At 46.5% G+C, this 11,550-nt stretch overlaps 1 protein-coding gene across 1 annotated transcript in view; it reads right to left on the bottom strand.

Annotated features, from left to right (window-relative positions):
* Positions 1–403: 403 nt before the first annotated feature.
* The window catches only part of xpo6 (exportin 6), a 34,956-nt gene continuing 23,809 nt past the window's right edge, over positions 404–11,550 (bottom strand). The window contains exons 15-24 of the mRNA XM_088936838.1: positions 11,185–11,329; positions 9,887–10,033; positions 8,698–8,887; positions 6,966–7,121; positions 6,343–6,457; positions 5,130–5,301; positions 4,306–4,467; positions 2,501–2,599; positions 1,752–1,982; positions 404–1,286 (exon numbers count right to left, since the gene is read on the bottom strand). Of these exons, the coding sequence (XP_088792964.1) occupies positions 1,185–1,286; positions 1,752–1,982; positions 2,501–2,599; positions 4,306–4,467; positions 5,130–5,301; positions 6,343–6,457; positions 6,966–7,121; positions 8,698–8,887; positions 9,887–10,033; positions 11,185–11,329 (1,519 nt within the window). The 3' untranslated portion in view covers positions 404–1,184. The remainder of the gene's footprint in view (positions 1,287–1,751; positions 1,983–2,500; positions 2,600–4,305; positions 4,468–5,129; positions 5,302–6,342; positions 6,458–6,965; positions 7,122–8,697; positions 8,888–9,886; positions 10,034–11,184; positions 11,330–11,550) is intronic.

Below are 11,550 nucleotides of genomic sequence, written 5' to 3'. Positions count from 1 at the left end.
TTTCAAATTGAATTTTTCTCAACACTGCAATAAATCACCTAGGAAAAAATATAAAGACAATTCATACCCATCATTTTTAAAAACATTATGTTTGGAAACCTAATTTAAGTTACACACTAGCCCCAGTGATAATCTGTCTGCATTTTATGCTGCCTTTTCAAATGTATCTGCTGGAAACCAGTATTCAGCCGTTCTTAGGTTAGCTCCCAGTAAAAACCCTAAGAAAGGTTCACCAATAATCCTTCGGTTCAGGCAGGGACACGGACAACACCCCTGACCAGGACTCAACACCCTTGCAAGGATTTTGAAGAACACCCTTTCCTCAATATTTTCCAAGTACCATCAGGTTTTTCCCCCCCAAGTAAGAAACACCAATAATCCAGTTCGCATTTTCCACATTTAAACAAAACGTCCTCAACTTTTAATAAAGTGAACTGTACAAACCGTAGCGGGTTAAAAGGGGAACACATTCTATTTAAAACAGCCACAGTCCAAATTGACAATCATAATAAAAATATTAACGACGACTGAAATGCAAAATAAAAAAAAAATGACAAAATAAAAAGACAACCTATTTGGATTTATTTTTACAAAAATGAGTTTGTATACCGAGCACAATTAAGCACAGTTCTTCAGAATGAGAATGGAATGATCGGAACGTAAAACAAAGCGCAGATTCGACCGAGTCTTCTGCGAGTCTCCTTTGGAGATGAAGAAACTGAAGGCAACGTTAAAAAAAAAAAAGAAATTTAAAACAACCTCTAAGAAGTCAGAAAAGTGCTGAAACAGACTGCCCTCCCTCCGAAGCAGTGGAATGACACAGACCTGGCTCGGCCTGCTTCACTGGCTTCCTGTTGGCCTCGTTGATTGTTGGCATCGACGTTCGTGAAGGTCAATAATTAATCACGCCCCCCCCCCCCCATCCTCACCCCCCACCCCTCCCCCCAAAAAGCCCTAAAGCTGAAACGGGATAAATCCACAGAAATTTGTAGACATCAAGGTGCTAGAGACCCAGCCGGGCCCCCCTGTCCCCTCTCTGGTGCACCCCCACCCCACAGCGTGAAGTAGCCAGTCCCCGGGCGCCGAAATGCAGGCTGCCCGTCTGTGCAGGCCAGGAGAGGGGCAGCGTGGGAGCAGTGGGGGAGGTTGGCGGCTGGACAGTGTCCCGGCGGTGGCACGGGCTGCTATAGCTTCACTGTCCCCGGAGGCAGGCTCCCGTTGCACAGCCTGTAATAGCGCAGGTCGTTCACCAGTCTGTGCACGCTCTGCGTGAAGGAGGGCAGGTCCTGCAGAGGGAGACACAGACGTGGGTCAGCGGGGCCAGAGGAAACAAAGCTGTTTGCGTCTAACTTGAAAAGCACTGTTCGGGCTCCTCCCCAGCGAAGGCTAGGACACTTCCAAGATGGAATTTTCCCCAATGTGGACCAGGTTAAGCCACGAAAGAAGGGTTCGAGTTATTCTAGGGGGGGGGAAACAGCAGGAAAGTAATAACCACTTTCTTTTTCTAAAAACAAATCCACCACCTTCCTGCTGACAAGTATACACTCAACAGTCGTAAAAAAGAACCAATGGGAATGCACACTGTTTAAAAAAAAAATCAAAACCCAAGATAACAGAACCGTTTATTAACGGTTTGGACAGATTCATCGTGAAGCCTCAATGACGCGGACGTGTCAGAGCTTCCGTTCATATTAAGGACTGTGCCCACGCTGCAATTTCCTGTGCCCTCCCGGAGCGCCCGCTCCACCTACCCGCTCCATCTTGAAATTGCGGCCCAGCACGGCGCGCTGGTTGGCGTCCACGCCCTGGCAGCTGTGGAGGAACTGGGGGAGGAAGGCGGAGTAGAAGCCGTCGAAGTCGACGGAGGCCATGTTGTAGACGGCCAGCGCGATCTCGTCCTGCAGCAGGTCGTGGCTCTTGTGCAGCAGCACCTGGAGCAGCACGTTGATGAAGTGGAACAGCATGGAGGTGCGGAACAGCTTCTGCAGGACAGACAGACCGCGTCGCACATCTTTCAATCGAGGTGCCCGTTTCCTGGCACTGCCGGCCCATAGGCGGGGATTGTCGAGTCCAAAAACAAGACCGAGACCTCCCCAGAATATCTTGGCTGAGGTTGATTTTTGCAAATTCCCCAAAATTTAGTCGTTACAAATTAGAATAAAAAATTAAAACCATTTGAGGGATCTTGTACATATAATACTGGGATAAAATGCTTTTAGCATGCACAAAATCAAGCATAAAATGATCTTTGTACAGACGGACCTCGACAGTCACTTGCGAATTCCCAAACAATTAGCACTGGAGACCTCCTTTAAACTAGACTAGGCTGTTGTTGCTGGTGTCAATTGAATTTGAAGAGTAAACAGCATGAACTGGCTTCCTGAAGTTAATCGGCATATCTATACTGCACTGTAGCTGTGCTCCGCTATGATGGAAAGAAACCCAGAGCAGTTCTGCAGGATGCAGCCAGTGCGAACTGGGGCCCCCGCTCCCCACTCACCTTGTGATACAGCTTGTGCTTGCTGTTGAGGGCTTCCAGGTACAAGAGGTTCTGCTTGAAGATGTGAATGTCAGGCTGCAGGAACGACTGGCCAAAAGCCTAGGGAGCACATTCATCAGTCAGGGTGAGAAAACAGCACTGTTCTATTCAATCACAGGACAGGGCAGGTGAAGTGAGGAGATGAAACCGTTAATGCAGCTGAAGAGGACCTCATGATGGCCTGCTAGGCTAGGATATGGGATGAAGTTCACCACAAGTTTTACTGTTAACTTTTGCAACTCTGCAGAGAGTAATTGTACTCCTATTGAGATTAGATTGCAGTATGATTTCTACATTAATATGATAAAGACATAAAAAAAGGTGCCGAATCTTCTCGGGCACTGTGCCTTCAACTGTATTCCTAATCCGCTGTAAAAAAATGATTACACTTCAAAAGTAACACTGGAGGGCAGCATTTCACCTCTAAAATCATTAACACATCTAAACATTCACATAAATACTCCATTCTTAGAAGCGTAATACCAAATATGAACAGCAGGGCATTTTCTACAATATACTGTACTCTCTTGTTTTTACTAAAAAAACTACTACTGCACAGGATGAGTAACAGTGAGATCAAGGATTATATTCCAAAGGCATCTCAAGGGATGAGGGAAGGAAAGACTCGAGAGGTTCCACAGGCTACAGACTGGTGCCATGAACTCTGAAATATAATTGTTAAATATAAAACACCCTCAGGGATCAGTGCTTATGTGTTATGTACTGAGCATCAATTAAACATTACAATTTATCATTGTTGGCTTTTAGAAGAAGTACAAGGATTTGGATTACTAATTATATGTTTACAGTTATTTTGATTGATTGATAATCATCACTGATGATGATACATTCCACCCACTTTGTTGCTTAAGCACTGAACAACCACATTAGTGAAAGAGTTTACTGGGTACAAGTGACGAGGTGATTTAACCTGTTGAAACTCAAACAAGAAAAACAGAAAGCCACCACAATGCTTCAATTATCAAGAGAGCAACGCCTTACTGCTACATGTTGGAGGCTGGACTAAGCTAGACAGCACACTAGTTGCTCACTGTCCGGAGTGTCTGCAAACAGCAGTTTTAATTTAGGAAGAGTTACTGTCAAATACAGTTCATCAATGCAAGGCCATGATCTAAGAGACTATGTCTCATGATACCTCCTTTGCATGACTGATGGGAACCTGACTGCATGGTGAGGCCTAACTTGCTGCAGGCTCATCCCGACGTGACGACATTCTTAGAGGATTACGCATTCCCTCAAGATGCTCATATTCAAAGATCTCTTGGAAAATAAGGATATAACAACCATGCCACGGATGCCCTGTTAGCCAGACTAGAGCTCCATCGATCACGCACATGCTTGTGCTGGGTCTGTGAGAGGAGTGGGCAGAATCCGATTGACTTAAGGAAAGCATCTGTAGACTAGTGCAAAACATGCATTGCACAGCTATAGCCTGTACTGCTTTGAACAGTGGCCACAAATGCTAATAACCTTTCACAATCCAGCCCTTGTTGATGACAAAAGCTGAACAGCATAATGTATTTACTTGCGTCATGTCTGTCCAATAAAACGCAAGTACAATGGCTAGAAAAAGATGGTCTTTTTCCAGATAACTTTGTGAATTTCTTAGTGATGTTCTTAAAGCTCAGCATATATGGAACCTGCTTTATCTCAACTAAGTCATACATAGCATTTTAACGTGTTAAGAAACAGTTAAGGGCCAACCTAAAGGGAGACTGATGCAACTGGCCCCCTCAACTCCTCACCTGCATGACAGCGATGAACTGGGCCTCGTTCTCCATGGGCTCCTCAGACGCACCCCTCTGAACACTGGCCAGCACAGACGACTTGAAGAAGTACCTCCAGTTGTGGTGCAACACCTGGTAGAGAAGCTCGAACATCTCTGCCTTCACGTCTGGAGAGGAACGCTGTTAACACACACAAACAAGGTCAAGTCTGGCAAGACCCTCCTGACCAAGAAGGCATGATGTTCCATTAGCTCTGCTCAATACAGCAATACCCCTATAACTTGTGCATCACCTACCAGCACATAGTGTCCCAAGTTCCAGTGCTCAATGATGCCCTTGGCAACTCTAGTTTAGCATATAAAGGTCTTAGTGCAAAATATTCCCCAGCTCTGAAAAAATGTGCTAATCGGAACATCAATATCTTTTTTTGTGAAGTGACGTACCACTGAATTGAAAGGAAATTGTAGTGGTTGAGTAAGAAAAGGCAAGAAAGGGAAATTTCTGAGCAAGCGGAAAAATATGTTTTTGTGTTCGTAGCTTGTCAGCACGTCATCCTCTGCATGTCGTCTTCAGACGCCAAGCCAGAGGTTTTGACTGCTGTACAGAGGGTCGCTGCCTCTTCACTTTTGCCCGTAAACAAGTTCAGTTTAAGTAACTAGCATTAAACGGTTCTCTCAAGGCTTCGAAATCATTTCTATATTATTACTGACATCGCAAATGTCTGTAAAAGTGGATTTGGTTCCCACGGGTTTTCAATCATTAAATGCAAACGAGAACTTAATGAACGAAAACGCAGAGTGCGCTTGAAAGGCTCGAGGCCCCCTCCTGCCCCCCACACTCACCTCGGATGCGATGGGGTAGACCTGCTCCATACAGAGCGAGATGATGCTGGGCAGGAAGGGCTTGAAGGCCTGGCCGGGCTCCTGCACCACCACCTGCAGGATTTTCAGGAACTTCTCCACCACCCTGCAGCCGGCACTGCCCTCCTGGAGGATACTCTCCGCCAGCTGCTCCCTGGACGGCACAGACACGGTCAAGACACAGCGCGTCCCGGCCACCACGCCCGCCTCGCGCTCGTATGCGCGCGCGCACACACAGAGATCAGCATGCCCTCCTCCCTTCCACACGCTGCCGCGCTAACGAGTACCATAGGAAGCAAAACCAGCAAAGTGAACCACCACCAATTCGCCGAAATCTGGTTTTATTTTCCACACTTCAAATAAATGTTTCAACTGCCAGGAAATCTTCACCCTTTTTTCTGTTGTAAGTATCCAGAAGTTGAAACTTTTCTGCTTATTTTTATTTCGCTCTGACACAAACACCCAGATGCATGAAAAAAGCTAACAATCGCACCAATACAGCCACAAGACATTTTATAAAATACCATCAAGGGAAGTTATCCCATCCATCTATTTGTATTGTCCCATCATGTACAAATACACTGAAACACATTAAGTAGACAGTTTTCAGCACACTTCCACACGCACAGGTTCACAAACAACGAGTAACAGAAATGAAGGCATGGAACATTGCACACCCACACAGAGAGGAGCAATCTTACTGAGCTGCTCACCACAGTGAACAGACATGTCGCTACACAAGCTGAAAACCACACTGCATGTGCAGCTCTAAAGTTTCTCCCAGATCCGATTAATCTCTGCTAGGAGTCCAGCAAACGCAACAAATGGTGGTCCCTTGAGTCTGGGAAATAAAATCCACTTCCTCTTGCAGCTAGACAGTATTCAACTGATGCTTATTCCTCCCTTTCAGGCCAATCAGAAGTACAAATGACCAAACTTCTACACAGCAGGACTGTGTGTATGCAGAATCAATTCACCAGAGCCCTTCACCTCACTAGCTCAGAGATGGAAACTGGGACTACAGGAAAAGACAGCATATTGCACCAACTGTAAAGACACCACAACCACCCAACAAGATCTGCTGACTCTTCCTGAAGTGGTGCATCGCAGAGCAATGAAATGAATGAAACGTGGCTCCGAGACGGGCAGATGGAAGGGACAATGTGCAGCACTCGAACTTCTGGAGGAGCAGTACCTGGTAAACATGTTTAAGAAGGTCTGGATGATTTGTTCCGTGAAGGGAACTCCCATTTGTACCCTCAAGCCTTGGAACAGAGTGAGGAAGAAACTCAGCATCTCGTCTGTGACATCTGGAAAGCAAAACACCATTGCCGCTAAGAACACTTGCTCTTTGAAAGATGATTGAAGCTACAGTGCAAACATTATTTCGGCAGCTATTGCTTCAGAAGCAAGATTAAATCCCAGTGGCTGATGTCTGTGGTGAGAGCTGGAGTGCTTTCTCATTTAAGATGAAAAAAAAAAAGAAAAAAAATTGGGTTTCAGACAGGATACATTTATGATGAAACTGGGCTTAGAGTAATTCACTGGTCTCAAGAAGAAGCATAAAAAGGCTTTTTCATCAATAAAAAACCAGCAGCACACGAAGAGGGTCAAGAAGTCTTCCTCTCCTTTTCAAGCATCTTACATTCAAATGCTTTATTTAAGAAGATGCTCAGGAACTAAGTAATTAGCGAATTTCATAGTGATTTTTTTTTTTTTAGTTTTAAGCATGCAACCACTTCATCAACAGTCTTTAATGTCACTGAAATCTGTGCAGAAACTACCGACAGGTGACTCCCCAGGACACTGGCGCCGTACCTGGCTGGTGGATGAAGACGGGGAAGAGCGCGAGGGAAACCTGCACGGACTCCTGTAGCGACTGGTAGCAGACCTGCCGGGACTTGGTGGACTCCCCCGAGATGCTGTCCACTACGTCCCTCAGGACTCGCAGTGCTTGTTGCAGGACCGCTTTCACTGCAACGGACAGGGGAAGACCCTTGTAAAGCAGAGCTCCTCCAAGCACAGTAATACATCACCTGCTTAACGCTTGAGCCAGAAGGCTCCCACTTCACGCGCGGGTTAGACACTAACTCTGAACAAGGTGCTTCACCCATTTGTACTCTAGCCCATGGGTAAGATGTAACCATAAGCCCACTGCAATATCTGCTGATACTGCATCCCACAATGTCACTTCAAGGCTGCCGGGCACAAATCAAGGCTGACTAATCGCAGCACTACCCCGGCAACTGTGTGCCACTGGACAGGGAATCCCAGTCACAGTCGGCTAGTGACCAGGCTCGAACCTGCGACATGGGTGCTACAGAGCTCAATTTGTACTCCGAGTCCCTACTGGGTGAGCAACCTGGAACCCCCGCCAATGTAATAAAAATTAAAGCACGGGGTAAAACATCTGTCGCTTTCACGCCAATCTGCCCCACTGTCTTTTGTCTTTAAATGTGTGAGTGGGGTGAGCTCACAAGTGGCTGCTGCGCTTCTCACAACAATAACTCAACTGAGACCCTGCCCGAGAGTGGTGCCATTCTATTGTCTTGATTCCTTAGTAGTGCCAGCGTGTAGGCTGGAGAAGGTGTTAGACCTCATAGAGGACTTTTACAAAGGTGCTATGGAAACCGCACTCTGTAAGAGCTTTGTCAGGAAGAAGCGAGGGGTGCATGACTGCTAAAAATACAGAGACCATGAATTATTTATTTGGGATCCATTATGAGAGTCCTTTTAAGCAGAAAAATTCTTTGAAATGTAACTATTTGTCTTTCCAGCATTTTACCTGCTGTGAGGCAGTTCTGGGTGAGTAAACAGGGATTTGTTTTCTTTAAGAAATGCGATGGTGTGTGGGATAATCTGGTTTTCTGGAATAAAATTCTTGGCCTGAATCTTGAACTGGATTGTCATCTTGAAACAGCTCCTTTAAGTCTTTTTTTTTTACTTAGGTACTATATTGAGAAACATTAAAACACAATAATAAAAGCTACCGGTTTTGACATTCATTGCGTGTATAATGCCTCAGGATATTTCCGTTCAAATTTCAGAATCGCTTCCACTGTGGAATTACTCTAGCTGTGACCTAACTCAGCTCTGATGTGCTGTACCCATGTCTATTGTTCACTCTCTCTAGATTTAACATTAAAAGCACATGTCGCAGGTTACAAAGACAAACGGTATACGAAATTCATTAACAGAAAAGCATTTTAAATACTAAAATTCATAAACTATGTTGAAATGATGAATTGTGGTGTCTTAAGTTCTGAACATGTTTTTCACACGCAGGTGTGGTTGGCAAGATGGACTGACTCAGATGTGCCCTGCCCTGTTGAGGTATTGGACAATAGAAGACTAGGGTCAAACAACCTATATCTGTCCTGTGGGGCCACCTGCAAAGACAGATGGGACCCAAGTCAAGGCAGTGGGATACACCCAGGAATCACAATACTTTCACTGCATTCAGAAAAGGGCTTACTTTTCCCCAGGTGTTGGCTTGCGCTGTTATTTGAACAAACTGTGTCTTGAGGCAAGAGACAGAAAATGCACTCACAGTCCTCCAGGCCCAGACGCCTCTGCTGCAGGTTGGCGGTGCCCCTCAGCTGGCGGTAGTGGCGGGTGAGGGCGGCCAGGAGGTTGGCATGGTTGGTGGACCGTGTGTGCCACTGCTGCTCGCTCTCGGGGAGGTTGGGCCAGGGCAACAGCAGCATGTTGGAGAGGGCTCTGCACACCAACACCTGAGCCTGAGAACACATAAGCACACATCAGGAACAACCACACCTACTGTTACAAAACCCCATATCCGTCCAACAGTTCCCCAACGCCTGACAGGAGAGGTAGTGCTGACTGGAGGAGCAGTTCCGTCTCTCGACGATTTTACTGGCAGATCGCGGGTGTCCAGCGTGTTACAAGAGTCAGTGTTAAGCCAAAAGCGATTCTTAATCAGGCACCACAGTACAGGAGATTCCCCCATCGAAGAAAGGCTACAGAGACATGACCTGGGCTCAAGGCAGTCACGCCTGTGCCACAAAGCTCAACCTGCAGGCTGAACAGTCTAGTCTCCCACATAGGGGACAGGGTGAAGATGTCTGCCCACTGTCGAGAGTAAATGAGATGAAGGGACTTTTAGTAACTTTAAACTACCGACTCACGGGCTGCTGGATTTTGCCTTCTCTTCACATATGGTTACCCTGATTATTTCATCTACTCAGCATCAAATCCACATGATCGGCATGGCCTTTACAGTCAATAAGGGGAATATTATACACGTTATAGCCTTTGCTCACATTCCTGCATTGTGTGTTAATGACGGTGACCATTTTTTCTGAGCTACACATAAGCATCGTAAAATGACATACCACAGTATGCACCGTGTAAACGTGAACATTAATTTATCGAGTTACATGCAAATCAAGTTAGAAAGGTTCCAAAGTCACATTGGTACAAGCACCAGATGAATCGTATCTCAAAGAATTTAGGCGTGAAAATAGTTAATACTTAACTAAATTAAATCAACCATCAAAGCAATAATCCCTTACAGAGAAAGGGTTTCGTAAGGATAGTTACTAATTTCATTAATACGAATTTGAGTGCATAACTCAATAAGTACTGCTTAACCGAAAACAGGAGACACATTTTCTAATTTAAGTGCCTGTCAAGTTGACAAGGTCTCTACACTTCAATCAGCTCTTGATGTTTGGCAGAGCGCTGAAGTGGCTAACGGGGGAGTTCCAGGCCCTCACCTCCGGGGGGAGCCCTCGCGCAGAGCTGTCCGTGACCAGATTGAAGACTTTCTGCACGGCCGGCACAGTCACCAGGAACACCGGCCGCACCGTGGTGGCTATCGACACCATCAAGTGGCAGGCCGATAGCAGCAGCTTCTCCGGTACCTACGGGAACGGGCGGCGCAGGGACAGCTATGTGAGCACATGGGAAGATTTCGACCTGCTGCAACGAAAGGGTCCCCACAGCGGGAGACGAACGGGGATCGCCTGAAAGGAACGAGGTACAACGGCAAGGACATCTGGCGACCACTCAATTTAGCCTGGACATTCACAGAATCGGGCCAGGCCTGCAATGATGATGGATTTGTGCGACAGAGGAGTCGGTCACGAGGCACAGGTAGCACTGTAAAATACAAATGACACACTTTCTGCCAACCAGTTGCTAGCTGGTTCCTGAAGGTGCATTCTCGGGGTTTGGCTGGTGACTAGTGACTGCTGTTATTAGTGGTTTGTTAATTGGAGGCACAGATACGTACAGAAACATACGTGGTAACTGTCCGTTCGTTTGAGTGTTGCGACTGTGTGAATGGAGAGCGCCCTCACTTCGAATGATACCGTTTGTTGTTCGAGACGTCCGGGTTGTGCCAGCCTGCGGTGGCTTCGAAGGGCCAAACCTAACCCGCGTTCTAGAGGTATATTTATAGTGTAAAGGGAAGAACCACATGCATGTGTAAAGGGGGAAATTCCATTTTTGTTTTGTATTTGAAAAGGGTAAAAAAAAAAAGAAGTGGTAAAATGTTGTTTTGGATATATCTGGTCTTCTCTTTCCTTTGTGAATAGTCTGAATGCACTGTGGAATTGTGAACTATTTTGTATATAAAAAGATAATGGTTCATTCCTGAGGGGCTTAAACCCAATATAAGCTGCTCTTCAGGCCAGAAGGGGGTTGGCTGGTTGGTGGATAGTTGGATGTGTTGGAGATAGTGGAATGTCTGGAGTGTCGTAGTACGTATACAGTTTTAACTGTGTTTGTGGTGATTTCTTTTCGTTCCTGATTTAACAACTGTTTTTTTAGGTAAAGCTTTCCCCCCCCCCATTTTTCTTGTTAGAAAGAGGAGCACTGTAAATATCTGGGTACTCTGCGGGGGTGCCACCATTTCAGAAAATGGACCCACTTTGACCACTGCTCAGGCCATTTTGTGACAATTTGAGAGCTCGGGAACGAGGACGCCAGGAAAGGCCAATTCTGGAGGAGAGCGACGTTCGCTGAAATGGCCAACGGAGCCATCCTGCTGCTCAGCGCTGAGGGGCCCCACCTTGGCGCTGATAAGGGGAGCCGTGGCGTCCATGGCGGAGGTGATGAGCGTGACGAAGCGGGCCTGGTTCTGCCGCTGCACCTCGCTGTAGAACTGAGCCAGCCAGTGAGAGTAGGCCTGCAGGGCCGCCAGGGATTGCGCGTGCCTGGGACACACAAGGGGAGACGCGCGTCAGACAGGGCAGTGTCCTCTCCCCTTTCTCCTCCACGCACAGCACGCAACCAAGCTGCTCAACAAGCTTGTCCAGCCTCGCCAAAGCACAGCCTCACTGCCTGTTATAACTCCTATAAAAATATCTGACCCTGGGAACTAGGAAAAATGAGAGAACACGAGTAATAGATGCAAGAAAAAGTAACAGCTTCTTAT

Source organism: Atractosteus spatula, chromosome 18 (genome assembly GCF_055471065.1).
Source record: "Atractosteus spatula isolate fAtrSpa1 chromosome 18, fAtrSpa1.hap1, whole genome shotgun sequence".
Classification (NCBI taxonomy): Eukaryota; Metazoa; Chordata; class Actinopteri; order Semionotiformes; family Lepisosteidae; genus Atractosteus; species Atractosteus spatula.
The sequence above is the reverse complement of the archived record's forward strand: the minus strand, read 5'-3'. Positions and strand labels throughout refer to the sequence as shown.